Raw genomic sequence first — 24,032 nt, 5'->3', positions numbered from 1 at the left:
ATTGTGTGCCATCGCGCGCTTCTACCACCTTCACCCGGATCCAAACGAACCGAATCAGCTGAGCGCTGAGCTGAGCTGAGCCAAGCGAGACCCGAGACGTGCACTGCAAGCGAATCGTGCGAATAAGGGGCCCTCTCGGGGTCCGCGGCCGGAATCGGATTGGATCGGATCGGATCGGCGACTCGGCGTGTTTACACAGAGAGACCAAAAAACTCGAAATTACCGTAAACAGTTTTAGTTAAGTCGCGAACGTTAGTGCCATTAGTTGTTGGGGTTGCGCGCTGCTCTTGGCTCTTGGCGGTATTGTGGTGGGCTTCGTCAGCAACTTCTTCGGGGGGTACATTTCGATCGAGAACACGCGCGATATCCACCCGTTACTTAGACGGAAAGGAAAAAGTTTGCCGATCGAGATCGCGCGGCGGATTTTCAGTTCGATTTCGGCGTTAGACGGATTAAGGCTCGCGTGCGGCGGTCGGTTTAGAAAGAGGAAGTCGGGAATCATCGGAGATCGAGAAGGCGATCGATTGGATAAGATTTTGCTTCCGTTTCGGTGTGGATAAATTTGGAGAAGAGGAATCGATATTTAGTTTGCAATTTGATGGTTTAAGTGAGAAAAAAGCTTCAAGTTTTGCAAAGAGTTATTTGGATGTGATTTGAAAAATTCGAAAAACGTGAAATCGTAAGAACGGAGACGAATGTAACCTGATTGGAAAATCAACGGATTTGTTTCTCGTGTTTGAGTTGAAATCAAATCGAAGAAGAATATTGATGTGAACTAAGTGGCGTGATTGTAGCAAAAAAGTTTCATTCGAAAGGTGAGAAAAAGTATCGATATTTATGGTGATGATGCATCGAAGCCGAACCTCGAATTTTCAAGAACACAAATTAAGAGAAGAACCTGACAGCCATTCGCTAAAAATTTGATTGATTTTTATCAGCAAGTGACCAGCAAGTTAAATTTTTTGCACAATCGATTGTCTGGTTTTCTAGATTTGTGCTCTCGAAAATTCGAGGTTTGACTGCGATGCATCTTCATTTTAAAACTATCTTGTCAAAACATATTAGTTTGTCTTAGTTTGGATAACTTAGACTTAAATTGTGTTGCAGTTTCCTCTACCCAAACAATTACAAATTGTTTACTAATCCAAAGTTGCTGAGGTTTGTTGCTGTCGGTTTGTGTATTGATCAATAATCGCTGTGGAAAAATATCTGCAAGCAATCGTTAAGAAGCTATGAGACCCTATTTGATCGATTCCTTTGAAAAGCAAAAGAGCTTAGTGAACTATGTAAGAGCAATGGTTTTGGTTGTTTCGTAGCATTTCCATCATGATTGGTGAGATCTTTCCATAATTATCCATTTCAGAATAGAATGTTATTTTTAAGTTTTTGGAAAATGATCTCTACTGAACAATTACACATTGATCGATTCTCTTCTTCATTGCTCTTTTCGCATTAATGCAGAAACTCGATTCTCTTTTCTTGATAAACAGAAATCGATCATGTCAGTTAATCACTAATGAAGGAACAGTGTTGAATTCAATGATTCCATAAAACCACTCGTATGGAATGAGCTGTAGTCCTGGTCACGTAGAGTATTTTCAATAACTTGACAATTCTATTATTACAAAAAACCATTGAAAAGCTGAATCAAGATCCTGTAGAAAAATATCATGAGATGTGAAATCATTCGTCACTCCTATGACATTTTTAAACTCTGAGAATTTGTAACTCTGTGAACAATTTATAGATTCAGAATATGTTGCTTACGATAAAAATGTAGTAGGGTAAGTGTTCCCTTAGTTGTGGGTGTTCCTATAGTTGCGGTAGTGCCGTTTTCACTGATTTTATTACATTAGCCACAGAACCAACACTGCCAATCGACGTATTGTTTTGTTGAAACACAGTGTAACATGGTCATTTAATGTAAATATTATTTTAAGATTTATTATAGTATTATAGAAATGTAGATACATATTGTTACGTATACAGTCATTTATTTCCTTCAATGTAATTTGTTATTCCGTGTTTAATTTATTTTTCCATTTCAAACGATAATTCTTTGATAATTTACAAAATCCATAAGTTCATTAAATATTTGCAAACTCAGTATCACCACTTCTAAATGACATGCATTATTCTCAAATCCGCATAACTTGCATGCAAGTTGCCTTCAAAGTTATAGCAGGATAACTATCGTTCACACGCCGCCGTAGAATCTGAATTAGCTCGAGGTTCAAAGTTCAAATCCGAACCATTCTCTCTTTTTATATGACCGGCAAGCGAAGATAAAACAAAACGAGACAAGACCATCTAGAAGGTATGCGTATGAAAGGGATGTAGTTTGGGCAAGAACGATGGGAAGATTGATGAGAATCGATTGTTTGAAAGGTCGTCGAACTACTTCGGGAGTTTGACGCACTTCCGGCCACGAAGACCGTAACATTCAACCCTATCTGAGGATTTCAGGGACTTCTACTCGTTCACTTTGACTTGAACCGTGGAAGAGGCGAGAGTGCGCGTAGTTAGTACTTAAGTGTACCTTGTGTCGCGGTGTGTTTAATGTGGTATGTGATTTATCAAACGTGAGAAGTCTTTAAGATTAAGTTATTGTTCAATTTTTGTTCCTTTCCGTGTAGCCTTAGTCAACGATAGGTCAAAAAGTTACGTGCGGTCTATTTTTTTGTGTGCGTATAGTGTATAAAGAAGGTAAATTGAATCGTCTTTTTTTTGTGTGGAAATCATTAATTAATTATTAATTAATTGCGTCGAAAAAGCCGATCGACGGCTTCTTGTGTGAAATCGCTTCTAGCGATAGAAAACCTGCTCGGCACACCGCCCGTTTTCGTCAAGCGCATTTCCGACCCCACGCTTCAACGTCGAAGGTCCCGGGTCGGGGGAGATTCCGGAAGGGAGGCGTTTATCTCCGACAGAGCGAAAGGTCCAACACGCTATTTTCCGCCACGTGTGGACCATTGAACGGATCGACGGTCCCCACGTCGATTATTTGCACCAACCGTCACCCGCGTGCAGAAGTCGAGAAGCCAATTGGGAGTGCAACGCGCAATACTTCGTCCGGCGAGATGCTGCTTGGCCGACGACGATAATGCAGAACACGGTACCGTGAGTAGAACAAAGCATGCTTATTTCCACACACCAACACTGAGCTCGAAGACATGGTGGTACACACATATTTACATTAAATGACCATGTTACAACAGAATAGCTGAAAAGAGTGTTCAAATTGCTTCAAAACTGATGAAATATCACTAAAATTGCTAAAACTTTTCTTGCTTGTGCCAATAGTTGCGGTAAAGTGCTCCTATAGTGGAGGATCCCGTAAGAAAACAACGGATACCGCAACTATACGAACACAAATTGAAAATATACGGCAACTAAAGGAACAGTGTACCAATAGTGAAGGTATTATTTTTCACTGACATGCCGTGGATTACTGCGATGAAATCATTTTTCTGATTAAGTCGATGGTCGATTAACAAGTACATTAATTTCGCTTCTTGAAATCAGGCGGTTAAATAGAAGTTCAATCGTGCTTAGTACCTCCACTATTGGACCATCTACCCTATATGTATGTAAAAAATAAGAAAAATTTGAGCCGAATCCATAAAAAAAATAAAACTTGTTCAAACTGTTTTTAAGTTTTTTTTATTCATATTCATTCTCTGGACAGCCCTCAGTTGTAACATTTATAGTTTATTTGAAAATCAAGTGAACAAGCGCTTCAATTTGAGGTCAAGAATCAAAGAGGAAAGACAACGATTCAGTCGAGAGTGTGTTCGACTAATAGTAAAGAGTGAGTGAGAATCGAGTCAAATGTGAGGGGATGTTATTCCGAGTTTGAAGAAATCTACAGTAAATTCAGAATGGTTCGAAAATAATTCGAACATTTCACAGAAATGAGTGTAAAAGCGTGAAGAGCGTTTGTAAACTTAAATGCTTTGCAGATTAAAAAAAAAATATAACTCATCGAAAAAAGTGAAAAAATAAATATTTCACTGTACGCTTAGGCTAAATCAAAAGTGAATTAATAAGAAGTCGAGAGTTCAGAGGAAGTGTTTGTAAGAACAATCGAAAAACAGTAAGGCGAGAATGTATTGGAAGTGAAAAAACCTTAATCTTTGTTTGTGTCATACTAAAGAAAATGTAGGGGAACTGGGGGTAAAATGAACACCCTAAGCAATTTCCATGTTTTCTTGCTTATGAAGCTGTCAGATTCTTTTTCAATAGCTCAAAATTGAAGAAGGATGTTTATGCAATGTAACAAGTTGAAATATTGTGATGGAAATAGAATTTTATCAACATTATTTTAATTTTGAAAATTTCTTTCCATAGAGTCAATGTTCCAAACATGTGGGTAAAATGAACATGCAACAGGGGTAATATGAACATACACTTGGGGGTAAAATGAACATACAATGGGGGTAATATGAACATATACTGGGGGTAATATGAACACATGCTGGGGGTAAAATGAACACCATTCAAATTGAAAGGGTTGCGGCATGATTCTGGTCATCTGGTACATGATCAATGCATATCTCACAGGCATTCTGGAAGCTATGGAACGTTTATTTGCTACCATTTGGATAATTGTCGGTTTCTGTCTATGTATTTTCTCCGGAAAACTCTCGGCATCTGAAATAAAATTCGGTAGTATTCGCCCTGCCATGGTGTTCATATTACCCCCATCTAGAGTGGTTCATTTTACCCCCAAAGAATCAATATTATCAAATCATTTGTTCTAAGAATTTAGAAGATAAAAATACTTTCAATTTCCGTCTACTTATCATAAATACCTTAAAGATATGATGTGCTTCGCAGTTCAATAGATTTCTGATGATTTTAATCATAAAAACCTTAAATTCCACGAGTGAAAATTTACATCTTATGAGAAAACGGAGAAGCGTACTTTGGTTTTGTTTACTTTTCCAGGTTTTGACAGTTCTAGATCGCGCTAGAGTTGTCGAAATAGTATCTTAGTCTGAGATTTAATGATGGTGCTATGTTTTGCATCGATTTATAGCCTAATTACCGTAAAACACAAACCTGTTCATTTTACCCACAGTTCCCCTAGAATATAATTCATTAGAAAAAGGAACTAATAGAGGATGTGAATGAATAATTGGTTTCACTAATACGGTGAAAAAGGTTTTCAAGTCATTGGCGTAGCTAGGATTTTTTTCTGGAGGGGGCCTCGGTCTAGCATATTCTTGTTTTACAGAAGTAATGTCGGTCACAATAATAACGATCTTCACAAATTTCGTAGTTTGCTTTGACTTGTATTGATTTTATTTAATAGTGATTGTTCCTCATAGCGCTGTTCTTCATTGATATAAGTAAAATTCTATTTTTTCCTACGGAATACGTTTGATTTTTGTTCTATCCCGTATAAGAATCCTTCAACAATCCTTCTTCCAAAGAACTGAGAAATATCCCTTGTAGTTCTTCCACGAAATTTTCATGTGCTTTTGAGAGATTCCTCCGAAAATTCATACGGTGATTTTTCAATGAATTATTTCTGTTCTTTTTCAATGCTTTCTCTACAAACTCTGTAACCAGTTATCACTGAAATCATGACCGGGATTAATAGTTATTATTCAACAAATTTTTCCTGCAGTTTCATAGACTTTCTGATCATCCCAGAATTTATTTTTCGGAGAATCTATTAAATTTCTAAAAAATCTATTAGAGAACTTCGCCAGAGATTGCTTTAAACATTCCTTAAAATATTGTGTAAGTAATTATAGCAATTGCAATTGTGAGTTTGTAATATCATCCGGTTGTTCCTTAATAATTTGTTTAGGATTTTCTAAAAAAGGATTTCTCCTAAAAATAGTACAAAAACTACTAGGAGTCTCACCTATATTGTCTTCCAAATCACTTAGCAAGGATTCTTTACACAAACTCTTCAAAGAGATCATTCACAATTTTTTTCCAACTTTGACGTTGAGGTTTTCCCTAAAGATTTCATTAACAAAGCATTCACCCAATCTCTTGAAACTTCTTCAAAGTCTGCTCGAAAAAATTGCAGCAAAAAATATCCAAAATTATTAAGAATTCTACAACTTTTCAAAACTTCTGGAGTTAACGTTTTCTCTTTGGACTCTTTGAAGTGTTTCTTTCTAAAATATGAAAAGATTTACATATGAAGTTCCTCAAAAAAGTGACGAAGCGACGAAAGATAAATGATTATTTATAAGCTTTTCTCTAGTTGTGAATGATTAGAAGATAAATAATAAATTAAAAAAACAAATTGCCCATGAATTCAACCCAGAATAAGGGTTCTGCCAATAATTCCTAGTTATAATAATTCCTCCTGTTCTCACGCCAATGTTTCAAGTAACCTACTGCACTGTCGTAATTTGACACAGACGTAGGTAAGCACCATGGTGGCTTTCGGTATCTTTTAGGTTGTCAGGCAATCATCACCAAAGTTCATTCTCAAAGATGCGTAATTGAACAAGATCTCAACATCCTTATCAAAAATATGCCTAAAATGTATGTCATATTTTGAAAATAAATCATAATATAACAACTACCGAAAGCTAAACATTACATATATTTTGCAATTGTATTAGATGGACAAATTTATGTGAAGTTTTGTGAAAAATTTACACGTCTTCTCAGTGAGAATCAAACTCACGACTCCCTGATCTCTAGTTAGGGCGCGTTACCACTACGCCATGAGAGGACTCATGAACGCAGAAGTTAACCTGAATTTGATTTCAGCTCAATAATCACGTGGTCCTTTTTCGCAAAGTGCACCTCTTTCGGAAGAATTAGATGCCCATCCAAACACAACGCTTTCTATTTATATCCAATGCCTAGCTCGATAGCGCATTAAACTTCAACTCGGCTGGTTAGCCGTAAACCACGATTCATAATTAAAAACAAGTGTAATTTTTCTTGTTTATTTGTCGTTGGGGATAGGTGTCTTATATCACTGACTTGAGAAGTAATCTCCAAACATCTGATAGTAATAGTGTCCTCCCAGGTTTGCAGCTTTTTCATGTGGGTTTTTCTTCAGCGTTATCCCCCCAATTCAATCATAGCTGTGTAGATGATAACCGGGTTCTCATGATGTGCTACGGATCATGTTTGTTACAGAGAGCTATAAGTGAGAGATACTCTCAATTCTCTTCGAATTTAATCCTTGGGCACGGATATCGTCTTCAGCCATTTAGCTGCATCGACTGTAACAATACATTGGAATTTAAAGCTTCTAACAGAAGCATTATATAAATCACAAACGAAAAAACATACTTCTAAATCTTTTGATAAAAAACGTCCGACATTTTGGTGGGATAATGATTGTTCATTAGCTTTAAAAAATAAATCTGAGGCATTTAAGAACTTTCGAAGATTTGGATCTAGAGAATATTATTTTTTATATTGCAAAGCTGAAGCACAATTTACTAGAATTACCAAATTTAAAAAAAGAAATTATTGGAAAAATTTTGTTCAAAATCTTGATAGAGAATCTTCATTATCCACTTTATGGAGAGTTGCAAAAAATTTGAGAAATTATGAATTTTCCACTCAACCTATTTTAGAATATTCTATAGATTGGATAGAAAAATTTGCATCAAAAATTTGTCCTAACTTCGTTCCTCAAAATATTAATTTCAAAACTCGTCAAACATTCAATTATTTTCCTGAACTAAGTACATTATTTTCATTGGAAGAAATGAATTTGGCTTTATCTGTGACTCATAATTCTTCTGCGGGAATTGATAGAATTAAATTTATTGTATTGCAAAATTTACCATTTGAAGGCAAAATGCATTTACTTTCTCTATATAATTCTTTTCTTCTTCAAAATATATTCCCACCAGAATGGCGTTTTGTTAAAGTTATTAGTTTATTGAAGCCAGGCAAAAATCCTTCTTTGGCTGACAGTCGAAGGCCTATAAGTTTATTATCATGTGTACGTAAACTCATGGAGAGGATTATTTTGAATCGTCTTGAATTATGGGCTGAGAGGAATAACATTTTATCTTCATCACAATATGGTTTTAGGAAAGGTTGTGGTACTCGTGATTGTACTGCTCTTTTAGCATCTCAAATTCACCTCTCTTTTAATAGGAAACAAGACATGGTCTCCACCTTTCTTGATGTTTCTGGTGCATATGATTCTGTTCTTATTGATTTATTATATGAAAAAATGATAAATTTCAAAATTCCAATTGTTTTATCAAATTTTATATGTAATTTATTTTCTTTCAAAATCATGAACTTTTTTCACAATGGATCTTCTAAAATGGTTCGTTATAGCTATTTTGGTCTACCTCAATTATCTTGTTTAAGTCCTTTTTTATATAATTTGTTTACAAGTGATTTAGCATCTATTATACCAAATGGTTGTTATTTTTATCAATTCGCTGATGATAAGGTTGTATCTATCAGTGGTAAAAATAGAGAAGTGATTCGTCATTACATGCAATGTGCACTAGACAATATTTGTAATTGGGCACATAATAATGGTTTTACTTTTTCAGTAGCAAAAACAAAATTTATAATTTTTTCACGCAAACACTCTTTTCATAATATTCATTTATATTTTAATAATATTGAAATTGAACAAGTTGACGAATACAAATATCTTGGTATATGGTACGATTCTAAATTAACGTGGAAATATCATATTCAATATATTCAAAAAACATGTTCAAAAAGAATAAATTTTCTTAAAACAATTACTGGTACTTGGTGGGGAGCTCATCCTTCTGATCTAATAACACTTTATGTAACTACAATACGTTCTGTTCTAGAATATGGTTGTTTTACTTTTGGAAATACTGCTTCCACACATTTTTCCAAAATTGAGAAAATTCAATATCGTTGTTTGAGAATTTGTTTGAAACTAATGAATTCCACTCACACAAAGTCAATGGAAGTTTTAGCAGGAATTGTTCCGTTGAAAATTAGATTTCATGAATTGAATTGCAAATATATTAAACAATGTATTTCGAATAATCACCCAATAATTACAATTTTAAAATCTTTAGCTGAAATTAATCCAACATGCAAAATTTTAGATTCTTTCAATCATTGTATAAATCAAAATATTATAGTTAATTCTTCAAACATGTTTTATAAACATGAAATTAAAATTCATTCGTTGCAACCTATAATTGATTTATCTTTACATGAAGAATTGAAACAAATTTCATGTCATGACTATTCTCGATTTGCTACTTTGTTTTTTAATCGTAAATTTGTTGGAGTAAGTTCTGATCAGTTTTATTTTACAGATGGATCTTTAATTAATGATATTGCAGGATTCGGGGTGTACAATCATTTTACAGCACATTTTTTTAAATTACAATCTCCCTGTTCCATTTTTGTTGCTGAATTAACTGCATTATATTTTACATGTAGTTTGATAAAAACTTGTTCACCAAATATATTTTTTATTTGCTCTGATAGCTATAGTTGCCTTAAAGCCATTAGCTCAGTGAATTTTCATATTAAAACTCATTATCTAATTCTAATGATAAAACAATTATTATTTGAACTAAATTTACTAGGCTTCATTATAAAATTTGTATGGGTTCCAGCTCATTCAAAAATTTATGGTAATGAACAAGCTGATTCATTAGCTAAATTGGGTGTTCGCTGTGGTATTACATATAATCGTAATATTTCTACATTTGAATATTATTCAAAATTAAAAAGATCTTCCTTATTGCATTGGCAAGCATCTTGGGATTCAAGTGATAAAGGACGTTGGTGTCATTCTATTCTTCCAAAAGTTTGTCTAAATCCATGGTTCAAAAATTTATCAGTTAGCAGAAATTTTATTTGTAGTATTTCAAGACTAATTTCAAATCATTATAATTGTAACAGTCATTTATATCGCATTAACATAAAAAATTCCAATTTATGCGATTGTGGGGCTTTTTATGAAGATATTGATCACATAATTTTTCATTGTACAAGATTCATTGTACCAAGAAACACATTTTTGAAACAAATTCAAAATTTAGGTAGTCCCACTCCAATATCAGTTCGAGATATTTTAGGAAATATGCATCTCTCAATTTTGAAACTTTTATTTCAATTTTTGAATGACATCTCCTATTATGTATGATATTGTTTTATCCTTTTTCGTATGTTTCTTTTCAGATTTGAAGAGTAGTTTACTATGTGTGGTATGCTAATAATTATGGACATCTTCACGGACCTCTCGATCTTTCAAGAACCTGGCTCTGCTATGGATCAATGCCGATTGAGCCTTTTATTTTTAAGATTGTTTATTTTGTAATGGTTTTTTGAAAAGATAAAGAGGTTTTATGCCTTTTTGAGAAAGATTTCAGTAAGATATCACTCAAAGGGGCTTTTCCCTCTTTCAAAATTTCAAGTTAAAAAGAAATAAATAAATAATAAATAAATACATTGGAAAACGAACAAGCATGCTCCAGAAATCGGGAATCGAATCCACGTCCAAGACGAGGTACTTACTGTCTGGCGGCCAAAATAAAAAAAAAATGATTAGATAAGTCTCGAGAAGGAGACAACTTCCATCTACTAGACACATACGACGATACCTATGCTCAATACAGTGGGATTCCGTTTTTGGCAAGCTCCATTTTTGGCACCCCTCGATTTTGGCAACAAAATGAATCTATTTTTAAGGTGTCCGGCTATTTGGCCGAACGGGTCATTTGGCCGAACGAGTCAAATGTAGCGTTCATAAGTGAGGTCCAATAACTGCTCAGCTAATTAATTTGTTGATCTTTATTATATGACGGGACGTCATGTTTATCGCTATATGAGTGCTCCAAGAGCATAATTAATCTGTTCATACAGGATGAAATTGTGAACTCTATACTCTGGATTACCAACGGTGTGCTGGGTTTTGAAGTGTTTTTTGATATTTTCATCAGAAATTCTTCCTTCTTTCTATGATTGGCTTTTCTTTCGATTTGTACTGGTTTCATTATTATTGGCAATTATTTAGCTTATATTTTCAAAGGGAATTTTAACTTCTTTAAATCATCGGCAGTACTTTGTAGTTATACTCATATAACAATTATCTGCATTACACATGTTTACAAATTTTTTCAGAGATTTTTTCTTCTTTTGATCATATGCTGTTCTTTCATATTTGAATATATGTCATAGTTATCGGAATTAAGACTTATAACGTTCATAAAGAGTTTTATCAACAACATATATTTCTTATCACAAGGGAAAACTAAGGTGAGTTGTCATTCTCCACCAAGATAAACATTACAAGGTTTTAACCAAACTCTGCGCAGTTGATTGCGTATATCAGTAAACCAGACGACTCGGTAAATACTTACGTCAAATAAGCTCACTGTTTCACTGTTCTGTAGAAGAAACCAAACTTGTGGTTGCTAAAAATTGACTAATATACTAAGTACGATCTGAATGATTGAAGCAAACCAATCCTACAGAAGGATGGATAAGTCGTAAACCGTTTTGGTAAATATCAAAAGCTGACTTCAAATGCAATGCGAAAACCTATGCTGGCAGCAATTTCCACTAGCAAAGAAGTGAATAATTGCTTACACTAGGATGCTCCTCTAAACTGTTCTTTTAAATTAATTGCAAAATTCATGCTAATTGTAGTTCACTATAGTTTTCAAATTTGGCCAAACGGCATTCAGCCAAATGGCATTCAGTCAAATTACCCTTTCGACCAAATGGCGTTCGGCCAAACGGCATTCGACCAAATGGCATTAGGCCAAATGACATATTTGAATATTTTTCAGATTTATTGGAATTAGGGCTTATAATACGTTCATAAATAGCCTTATTAAACATATTTTTTAGCACAAGGGATAACTTAGGTGAGATGTCATTCTCCTCCAAGATTAAGATTGCAACGTGTTAAACGAACTCTGCCCCGTTTATTTCGTATATCAGTATACCAAACAACTTGATGAATACTTATGTCAAATACAGTGACCGGCACAAAAAAAAGATCCACTCTCAGTTTATAAGAAAATTGCTTCAAACTTGTGATTTTTTTGAAATTTATTTTTATTTCAGTTTATGTAACGGAAAAATAAACTTCCAAACTTCATTTCGTCATAGAAACATCATTGATTTTTATTAAAAAGAATATTTAAAAAATCATATCGCTTTATACTTAGGTTTTTGAGTATGACAGAAAAAAAGATCCACTTCATGTTTTTTCTCAAAACAATAACAAAACAAATCAAAACAAATCATTAGTACTCAATATGACCTCCTTTGGCCTCAATCACCAACTGAAGACGCTTTGGCATGCTTTCGACGAGGTTTCGGAGGTGCTGTTGGTCTAAATCGTCCCAAGCCTTTTGCAGGGCTTCAAAATACGCCTGTTTATTTGTAACACCAGTTTTATCCACCTTGTTGTCAAGTATTGCCCAGAGATTTTCAATGGGATTCAAATCGGGGCTCTGGGGTGGCCATTCCATGGATTTGATGCGGGTTGACCGGAAGAATGCTCGTGTTTTTTTCGCCGTGTGTTTGGGGTTGTTGTCTTGCTGGAAGGTGTTATTATTCTTCAGTCCCATTTTAAGCATCGATTCCTCCAGATTCTCACACAATATGTCGATGTACCCTTCTGCCGTCATAATGCCGTTGATTTGGGCCAAGTTTCCCACGCCAAACCACGAGAAAAAGCCCCAGCCATGCTTCATTGTTGGTTGGAGATGTCTATCCTGGAGCCCCTCATCGCTCTTCCGCCAAACTCTTAGTCGCCGTTTCTTGTTGAAAAGCTCAAACTTTGACTCGTCTGACGAGATGACATGCTTCCAGAACTCCAGGGGCTTGTTGATGTGGTTTCTGGCGAAGAGGAGTCGTTTATGTTTGTTGACCCTGCTGATCATTGGTCGCTTTTTAGCAAAATAGCTCTTCAATTCCCGTTCTGCCATGCGTCGTCGAATAGTACGTTCGGAAATCGTCAAATCTAGCCTTTCCTTAATCGCACGCACGGTTGTGCGTGGATCTTTCTTGATATGCCGGATGATCAGGTCGTCGGTTCGCGCACTGCTCTTGGGTTTTGATCCTCTTCCCGTTCGATCAGCAACACTTCCGAGCTTTTGGTGCTTCAGTATTATCTTTTGCACTGCGCCACGGCTCACTCCAAACTTCTCCGCTATTTTTCGTTGTGATAGGTTGCGCTTAGCATCACGCAAAATAAGGTTTCGGATCTGCATTGAAATTTTGCCTCCGCCCATTTTTCCACAGCTTCCACAGCTTCAAAACCAATTCTTTTGAACACTTGCAGTTGACTTAAGAGCTCTACAATTTATGTTGTCGACAAACAAAAACAATGAAGTGTCAAAACCGGGGGCTCACCAACGTAAATTACACGAAAAATTAATTTTACGGTAGTGGATCTTTTTTTCTGTCATACTAAAAAAATCTAAGTAAAGAGTAAACTTATTATTTTTTATTTTTCGAAAACATAATCAATCATGTTATTATTCTGAAATGAAGTTTGGAGGTATATGTGACTTTTACATTAATTGAAATTATGATAAGTTTGAAAAAAATCACAAGTTTGTGCAAATTTCGATATATGCTTGGGGTGGATCTTTTTTTTTGTGTCGGTCACTGTAAGCTCACTGTTTCTCCGTTTTGAAGAAAAAGACAAACGTGTGGTTGCTAAAAATAATGAATTAACTAAGTCAGATCAGAATGATTAAAACAAATCGATGCTACAGAAGGCCGACTAAGTCGTGAACCGTTTTGGTAACTGACAAAAACTGACTACAAATGCAATGCAAAAATCTATGTTAGCAGCTATTACCGCTAGCAAAGAAGTGAATAATTGCTTACGTTTGGGATGCTCTTTTAAACTGTTCTTTGAATTTCAGCTTTGAAATTCATTGGAAATTTATGCTAATTGTAGTTCACTATTGTTTTCAATTTCGGGCAAACGGCATTCGGCCAAATGGCATTCGGCCAAATGACCCTTTCGGCCAAATGGCGATCGGCTAAATGTCATTCGGACAAATGACCCGGAACCCGTTATGACAACACCTTCGAAGTCATATTTTTTTAAATTTCATCGTGTTTATTGCTTCAGACATTTTAAAATAAGTCAGCTTCACACCGATCACATTCCAGAGCACCGATACTTCCCGAAATCCCAGCAACAACCAGGGCTCACGTTCGAGCTTATTTACTTTTTGATGGTCATTTCAATTCACAATTTTTCATGGCGTTATTAATATCTACACGCAGCGAACTGGACTATCGAATTTCATACATTTTGCCTTATGAAAGGTGGAACGATTATTGCAATACGAACGCTTTATGTATCGTTTTAGCGCCACTCCACATCAAGGCGTCGATTGGCGTGTGGTGTACGCTCGGGCCTATCGATCGCAAGGTTCTTGGTTCGATTCCAGGTTGCCGCGTTAAACGTTTTTTGTTTTCAAATTCTGGTTTCATAAGGCAAATTTATGAATTTCAACCCGATTTCTTGTGGCGAATTTTCATAAGGGTTTCCTATTTGCCTGAGTGTATAAGTATCCTTTTTTCCATTTTTTTCACATTTGAAACGTTTTAACAAAGCACAAATTTTGTCTCGACTCTACAGCTCGCAGCTCTTATCATTGTGGAATTACATGCATTGTTCGTGTAAAAGTATACCACAGTAGTAAAAACAAATGAAGCAAAAAGTCGTGCCACTCAACTTTTATGGAATTTCACGAAAAAAATTGCGATTAAATTTCAGATGCGTCAACATGAATCCCGTAATTTTGACAGACAAATTGATCTGCTTTGGTATCTGTTTTCGGCCTACAAGATATGAGGCTTACTTTGACACTTAAAATTCTTCCGGAAAAATGAGCAATATCAATCAATGAGCAAAATAATACGATGGGTCACAAAAGAAGTGTTCATCGACTGTGCTACCAAGGGACCTTCTTTTTCCCAAGGATCAAGATAACCGAACCAAAAATGCTTAAAGGCCTTCCTTAGTCGTGGGGTAACGTCCATGGCCTCAAAGCAAAGCTATTCTTAAGGTGTCTGGGTTCGATTCCCAATCTGTCTAGGTTCTTTTCGTCACGAAAATTTACTTGACTTCCCTGGGTGGAGAAAAACCGTACCTGCCACACGATATACGAATGCGAACATGAAAACTTTGACAAAGGAAAATCTCAGTTAATAACTGTGGAAGTGCTCACCTAACACTAAGCTGAGAGGCAGGCTCTGTCTAAATGGGGACATTTGGGGAATTTTTAAGTCTTACATTCTTTTAAGAAAGTTTCATTAACATTCTACCATATTGTTTTCCCATTACAGGAATTTCTATCATCAGTACACGTGATTCAGAAGTGGCACATATCATCTCTATTGTCGCATCCAGAAGTTCAGAAAAAGGTTATTGATCCAGTGTCGTGTGCAGTGTTGAATCCCTTACACTAGTTCGAGCAATCCTGCTGTGTAGAGCGTGGAGTGACAAGTGCCAAGTGCAGCCAATTCTAGTGCAGTCAGCAACAGAGCAACAGCAGCAGCAGCCAATCGCACGATGGATACCCTGCTACGTTACCGCCGTATGCCGTTTCCCAAAAGGTGAGTCAGTCCAGTCCAGTTCAGTCAGTCAGTCGATCTCTCCTCCTCCTCCTCCGCTCATTAATCAGCTGAAATTGTTTCGCGCGTTTGTGAACAATTTTCCTAAGAAAGCACTGTTAACGGGACCGAAAAACCGTCACATAGTGATAAGCTTTAGAAAGTCACCGAAGCTGGGGTCCATGCCCCGTCCCCGTCCCATCGAACTCGAATGCAAAACAGCGTCACTCACCTAGTTTACCTACGACGGAGACGGCGATTTAATACTATTCATGTTGTTGCTGCTGAGCGCTTCCAGCTGAAATTGCAAATCGTTTTGACTATACAACATAAACAATAATTCCATTGATTTTATTGTATTTTAATATTGGTCGATTAAATTATTTTTGTAGTTGCACCAACCATTTGAATCAACTATAAAAAATTGGACCTCCATAGATGCGGTTGAGTTCACTATGATATATGGTATATGCAATGTACCGTTTTTGAGTTATACATTTTCAGAGCATATGGATCTTTGTCTATGATAGACCGTTTAGACTTCAATACTTAGTCTACAAAAACTAGCAACAATGTTATGGAAAATAACCGGATAGCTAGGTACTTAAACATGCACAAAGTTAAATTGATACTGGATCTAGTCAGTCTGAAAATACCATTTTCATTTGCTTTCCGAGCTGGAAACGCTCAGCTGCTGCTGCGCGACTTAGAGATTATCGAACGAGAGAAATGCACTATTTTCCTTTACCTTGCGTTGGCTGTCTTTCTGCTCCTCGGGAGTCAACAGTCCATGTTGGCAAATATACATCCATCTGTGCCTGGCTGACTGGCAGGCAGGCAACCATTGTAGCGCGCGCATAATCACCATTAGCATAATGTTTGCATTGTTCACACTTGGGTGGCTAGAAATTAACATAGCGGCGGCCGGGCGAATCAACCCCACCAAACCAACCGCCCACGCCTCCCAAGGCTCACATAGAAAGACAGTTCGCCGAGCGGGTCGAAGACCAATGGCCAACCCAGAAAGGGTGCGCTTCATCGCACTTCGGGCCATTATTGTCGCTCTGTGATCGCTATCGCTGCAGTGATTATTGGACTAATTGCTCTCCCGATGGACAGTTTGTCAAGCGAGCGAGCAAGCAGTTGTCACTAGAGTGAAACTGGACCGCGGTGGTTGCGATTGTGGGCTGAAGCCGCGGTAGATTTTTCTCGAGAGCTAGTTTAGTAAGAAATGTTGGTTTTTACTTTCACTCTGTGGGGATCAAAATGTTTTTTTTTTAATAAAACACTTTCTTATAATCAAGAAAGTATATTGCCGCGCATTAGCATCACTCTCACTATTGACTTTGACTATTCATTTTATGGTGTGATTGTTTTAAATTAATTTATCTAATTCTTATGATTGTCGTTATCTCATTTCCTATATATATCTTCCATTGGAATATAGTAGAAGACTATTGATTTGACCTCAATATCTACCATTAAAGTTGAGAACAATTTTCAAAAGTGTGATAATTAACATTATTCTGCAATATACATCTTCGTATCTAGGGCTGGTAGTAGGTCTCTTTTTGGAGACCTCATCAATATTCTAATAAAAGTCTGCAAAGAGTCTCCATTTTATTATGGAATTTTTCATTTCTTGACAAAATGGTTAATACAGCCATTTCTTTCTATGCAAGGGTCTAATTTCCTTCTTGAAACGATCTCGAGTTATAACTTACAAAAATCACTGTTTCAATCGTCAAAGAAAATATTGACTTAAATGTTGGAATAAATCCATAGAGACGGGGTTGATGGTCTAATGGCTACCGTTTCTGCTTCATAAGCAGAAGGTCGGGTTCGATCCCAGGCCCGTTCCTTTCCTCGTACTTCGTAGTTGTATCTTTCACTTGCTTCTATCTACCACTCTTAATATATCATAGTTGATCTATCACAATTCATAGCATTTGCTAGAACCCGAGACGGACATAAATAAACCGTTTCCCTTCGCTTCTATTCTTTCATCATTATAACACGCATCTACTTACGCCTGATACATAGGCAGTCTTCTAACCCAACCAGCAAGCCTCTCTGCCATAAAGATTACCCCACTTCTTCACCCTTCCCGCATGAACTGTCGTAGACGCAGTGGTATATGTGGTCTACCGTGGGAGCCAGTTGAATGCATCTTCAACTCCTTACCCTTCCCCTCATTGGTCTGCATTCTGACGTGGCAGGCACCATTGTTGCCTAAAATTGAAGATCAGCAGCACTTATGCATACCCTGTGGGTGTCTGTTAATCCCAAACAGTCATCTAGTTGGTTCCTTGTGTAAGTGCAGCTGATTTGGCGATACTGGAGTAGCAACCACGGGCGGCCAATCAAGCTCAAGCTCAAATGTTGGAATAAATCCTTAGAATATTCAGCGTAGACAACACCAGATGATTTCCCGGTTAAAAGCATATCTTTGAAAGAACAAATCTGGGAATCTCTGGTGGAATTCCTAAGGCAACTTGAACAAAAGTTTGGAAGCAATTCCTAGCAAAATGAGAGATATTACGTTTGAAGTCTTTGAAGAAGTCCAGGAATCAATTTTTACAGAAATTTCGAAAGAATATATTGAAACAATTTCTACGGGTACTCTTGGTACACATTGGCGTAGCTAGGATTTTTGTCTGGAGGGGGCCTAGCATATACCTGTTTTTACAGATGTATTATTATTATTATCTCTATTAGGGAGATTTTCAGCCCATGGCTGGTTCATCTCCAATTTACAAATGTAATGCCGGTTGCAATAATCACGATTTTCACAAATTTCGTATTTTTAACAGATTTGTATTGATTTTAATAATTTGTGATTTTGTCTCATTTCGCGGCACATCAGTTCCATTTGTAGTTTAAATGTACAAATTCATTCTTTTTGTAATCCTTCAAGAATTATAGCAAAAAAATCACAAGGAATGTCCTTTGTGATTTTTCCACAATCTTTTCAAGGATTCAATCATGTTCTTTGAAGAGATTCCTCTTAGAATTCCTAAGGAAATTTCGTTATGAATTATTTCCGTAATTTTCAGTGCTTTCATCAATCTTTCATCATGCTTTCTTTTTGATCTCACCAGAAAAATTCTCGAAGAATCTGTATCGAATTACTTAAACAATCTCTTGAAGAATTCGGTCAGAAAATGTATTAGAAATTCTTTTAATCATTTCTTTTGGAAGGTCCTCTACGTACTTATTATATATAAACTGTTAGTTTAAAGTGTCCACCAGTTGCTCATTAATAATTTGTTTAGGATTTCAATCAGAAAAAAACACCAAAAATGTCTTCAATATCACCAAGCAAGGATTCACGAATTCCTCAGAACAGTTTGCTTTTGAAGCCCTACAGTGCTGTTTGAAAATAATCACAACAAAAATTATCCAGACTTCCCGCAAAACATCTTCTGGGTGTTACTCTAAATGTTCCTCGTAATATTCCACAAAAATGTTATGATCAATTAGAAAGATTTCAAATGTGAAATTGTTATTCACATGATCTCTCAAAGAAGTTCTCCGCCTATCTATCTGGAAGGAAGAACAGTTTAAATTGAGTCTCCGAAGAAGGTCCCAAACGGACTGAAATGATGGACAAAATAAAATAACAGTTTTTTTTTAAATTTTGTCAGGACTGAAAAGCCAATCTATCATCAACGCAGATCTACCTTCATTTTTTATATTTCTCTAAAATCAAGGAGCAACATCCCCCATTCCTTCAAAACTTCCTCGGAATTTTTGTTTTATTTTCTTTGCTTTGCTTAAACAAGAAATGTTTAAAAAATTCTAACATTTTTATAAAGTTCCTAGCGGAAACCGTTGAACTGTTCTTTCAAAAACTCTTCCACGAAAATACTCAAAGATTTCCAGAGTAATTTGTTCAGGGATGTCTGAGAGAATTAAATTATTGTTTCCCTAAGATTGTCGTGAACAAAATACCAGAGATTCATCTAAGTATTTTCCAGAGATTTTTTTTCTTCAAACCGCATTAACAAATTTCCAAAAAGAAAATCTTCCGAAAATTCCCGAAAGAATTTTTTTGAAGAAATTTTTCATCGATTTACTAAGATTTTGCAATTTATTCTTGAACTTCTAAAAACAACAAAATCTCCAGAAATTCCATCAAGTATTATTTCAGGTTCATGAATAAAATTTTAAAATGTATTCACTCTCCATACTTTGGTTCAAAAACTACTCCCTGAATATCTCAATACTTTTAGGAATTGCTTTACAAATTCCTTTACGAATCACTCCATATCAGATTTCTAGAGAAACACATACAAAAATTGAAAGATCTTTGAAAGTATTTTTTTAATAATTGCAGCTGACATTTAATTCGGAAAAATTTACTACATTCCTGTCGTTAAATTCATAATCGTCTTTTATAATAAAAAAATATGGTTGTGCTACTTTTCCCCGAATGCCGTTTCCCCGAACGCCAGTTCCCCGAATGCCTGTTCCCCGAATATCCCGTTTCCCCGAATAACCCACTTCTCCGAACAGTTTTTGGCAATCATAATTGTCATAACTTTTTACATTTCAGGTAAGTGAACGTACTGGTCATCTGATATGCACCCTTCTTTATTTGATTGGCGGTTCTTAGGAGTTTAACCGTCCTCAGCATTTTTGGCAACATGTGTATAGTCGAGAAAGACCAAATACCTCCTTCTTTCGTATGCCTATCGTTCTTTCTAGTTCACCATCTTGCTACTAAAAACTATTAGAGCTGCTATTCGAACAGTACCACTTTTCGGGGACCTGGGTCATTCGGGGAAATGGCATTCGGGGAAAAGGGTCATTCGGGGAACTGGCATTCGGGGAATCGACATTCGGGGAAACGACATTCGGGGAAAAGTAGCACAATCAAAAAATATAGGTGTTAAAACGCAGTTTTACTGAAAGTAAAATAAAATCAAAATCTTAGATAATATTTTGTATGAACTCCGCAGTGTCATGATACTATATTATGAACATATTGATGAAGTAAATATCAAACAAACTAACTTGAATAGTCTATTATCGATTACTTTGTAGTACAGTAGAAGTTAAACGCTGAAATATTGCTGGTATTTTTTAAGAACATTACCAAAGATGTATTGTACATTACTTTGAAAATTTGTTGGTGAACTTTCAGAAATCAGGAACCAAACGTTTAAGAATTCTGGAATTTTTCAAAACTCCTACAATTTACCTTTTTTAAGATTCCATCAGAATCATCTTTAGAAATTATCCTTGAAATCTATCCTTCTTTGACTTCTGGTTTTCTAGGATTCTGCCAGAAAGCCTCCAGAAATTCCGGTCAAAAATATAGGAATTTGGAATCAGACAATAATTGGTAAAATTATTTCTAAGGAAGTGTTTTAGGAAAGATCAATAAACATTTCTTTATGAATATATTAAAATATCCTTTCCCCCTTCCCAGTTATTTTACTACATGTTTCTCTACAAATTCCTTTTCCGCTCTGCTAACTTTGGAAGCTAAAGTTTTCCAGGGGTATTTCAACAAATTTCTTTTGAAGATTCGAAGGCAAGAGATGTTTCAAATACAATTTTCTTTCCAATTCATGAATCAACCGGAGATTTGAAGCAAAATTTCTAGAAAAAAAGCAAAACGAATTTGACGTATTTTGGAAACATTTCTTAAGGACCATTGATGAGCGACGCAAAAGAATTTGTAATTAATGTTTTGTGAAATATCGAAAGAAATTCACAGAACAATTTCTAGTAGAACTTTCAGTGAAATATCCCAGCATTAGATATGACAGAAGTAACATTTTTTTGGCAAATCCGGGAACGTATTCCGGAATCAACTTGCTAATGAAAGGTATACATAGAAGGAATGGATATCCACCAGGAAGAATTCACTTTGAAGGTATGAACAATATTTTTTTATTAATTTCCATGAGATTTGCAAAAGTTCTGAAGCCACCCTTCAATATTCCTTGAGGAATTTGATAATAATACTATTCTATGAATAATATCGAAAAGATAATTGAAAATAATTTGCTACAAATCTGTTGGAAATTAATCAAATAATTTATGAAATAATATGTTTTCTTGAAATAATATAGTTAAAGCAATAAATTTATTCATGCGAATACTTAAAACATTGAATCAAAATCAAAGAAAGAATTTATTGCTGGAATAACACTATGGCCGATTTTGTTACATTGTTTAGCCATTACTCTGATAAAAAGTTTCCCATGCCGAAATTCCATGAAAGTTAAACCTTAATTTTCGTAGTAGTATTTTTAGTAATTTTGTGACAAAATTTGTGTCTGTTTTTTCAATTTCACAGCGTAACAAAAATGACATTTTTGCGTGTCTTAAGAATCAAATTATGTGTCTCTAGCAGATTTGGGGTTGCTGAATCTGATGCCGTTCTCAGAAATGTTCCAGCACGTCACAATCTTTAGCTACATGTCGCCAAAGTTGTATAAAACACTGTTTTCATTGATGTTTACATGAAATTTAAACAATGATTTATCAAGAAATATTATGATCTAATCTACCAAGCAGGCAAAATAGGACTTTAACTTTCATTTCAGATATAATTTGATTGAAATTGCACCACTAAATTGAGGTTAAATCGTTTTTTTTAACATGCTTGCAGTCTCCATACGAATTTCTTCGTTTTTCTTATATGGCAAAATACAATACTTTTCTAAACCAACAAAAAATAACTTTTGAGCATCGGAAGTATTATGAACTTTGTTGATAAGTATTGTTATACACATGAAGTTTGAGTTCTGAGGCAAATTAAGCAAATAAATTGCCATACAAGCTTGCAAACTTGCATGCAAGTTGGCTGTAATAGTCAAATTTAGCATTTTCAACAGCAAATATTTAAAAAACTAGACGTGCTATGATATTTCTGTAAACGGCAAGAGATTCAGCAACTCTTAATTCAGTAAATAGCGGTATTTTGGTGCTTGAGACAAAATCGTGTTCCGCAGTGTTATTTTTTTTTTTTTTTTTAAGTGAATTCTCCTATGGGAAATCAATCGGACGGTTAAGCTTTCGATTGTCGCACAATTCACCGAAGTCAGAACAGCCCCGCTGATGCTGTGTAACGTAAACGAGGTTTTCTCAATATAGTTGTACAACATTACATAACGTAACTACTGAACCGATTTTTTTTGTTAATAACAAAAGTCATGTACATAATTCCAGAAGAATTTGCGTCATCTTAAATCGGTTTTGTTTTATTTTTTTATTGTCATCAAAAATTCTGGGGGGGGGGGGGGCTGGATGATTCTGGGGGTGGCTCCCTTGCCCCCCCCCCCTGTTCCTACGCGAATGTTGGTACAAACCCTAGAGGAATTCATTGAAAAAACTCAGAGATGGCGTAACACCCCGAGGAATTCTAGATGAAATACTAAGATCCCAGAAGCGAACCCATAGATAATCAACTTCTGGAATATGTTTGGTTTATGTGTTAATTTTTTAATTCCTATTTTTGTATCCTTTGAGATATGTAGTCTCTTAAATTTTTACATTTGAGAGGCACAGACGCTACCAGTCCCGTGTATCTAATTCACTTATTTTATGTTTAGAAGTTCGTTCGAAAGTACGTTTCATTGATTCAATCTATCTAATATAACAATTACACAGCGTAACAAAAATGACATTTTTGCATGTCTCAAGGATCAAATTATATGCCTCTAGCTGATTTGGAATTGCTGAATCTGATGCCATTCTCAGAAATGTTCCAGCACGTCACAATTTTTAGCTACAGGTCGCCAAAGTTGTGTAAAACACTGGTTTTATTGATGTTTACATGAAATATAAAATACAATTTATCAAAATTTTTTGTAATCTAATCCACCAAACATGCAAAATAGAACTTAAAATTTCATCTGATTGAAATTGCACGATTAAATTTCGTTTGAACCGATTTTTCAACAAGCTTGCATTCTCCATACAAAATTCTTCGTTTCTCTTATATGGGAAAATACATCAATATTCTAAACCATCAGAAAATAATTTTTCCGCATCGAAAATACTTTGGTGAAAAGTATTGTTATACACAAATATTTGAATTCTGTGGCAAATTAAGCAAATAAATTTCCGTACAAGCTGGCAAACTTGCATGCAAGTTGGCTGAAATAGTGAATTTTCGCATTTTCAACAGTTAATATCTCAACAACTAGACGTGCTATGATATTTCTGAACACGGCAATGGTTTCAGCTAGCCTTAATTAAGTGAATAGCGGTATTTTGGTGCTGGAGACAAAACCGTGTTCCGCAGTGTTAGTTAACAGCAATTAAAAACATGAGTGATGTCTGTCACAAACTAATTAGTTTTGACAGAATTCCATGTTAAGAAATCATTCACATTTCTTCATTACCTACATTACCTTCAAACCTATAAAACTATGGGGAATTCGGTAGTTATACTTCCGGATAAACATAATCATCCACATGGTAAACTGCCGGTCAGTTGTTTGCGAACC

The 24,032-nt window shown here is 35.6% G+C and overlaps 1 protein-coding gene across 1 annotated transcript in view; it reads left to right on the top strand.

Moving 5' to 3' along the window:
- Positions 1–232: 232 nt before the first annotated feature.
- Positions 233–24,032, top strand: part of LOC5567622 (heparan sulfate 2-O-sulfotransferase pipe) — a 740,869-nt gene continuing 717,069 nt past the window's right edge. Inside the window, exons 1-2 of the mRNA XM_021840814.1 lie at positions 233–815; positions 15,295–15,564. Coding sequence (XP_021696506.1) covers positions 15,521–15,564 — 44 coding nt within the window. The 5' untranslated portion in view covers positions 233–815; positions 15,295–15,520. The remainder of the gene's footprint in view (positions 816–15,294; positions 15,565–24,032) is intronic.

This window comes from Aedes aegypti, chromosome 2, assembly GCF_002204515.2.
Source record: "Aedes aegypti strain LVP_AGWG chromosome 2, AaegL5.0 Primary Assembly, whole genome shotgun sequence".
In the NCBI taxonomy this organism is placed as follows: domain Eukaryota; kingdom Metazoa; phylum Arthropoda; class Insecta; order Diptera; family Culicidae; genus Aedes; species Aedes aegypti.
This window is presented reverse-complemented; position numbering and strand designations above follow the sequence as displayed.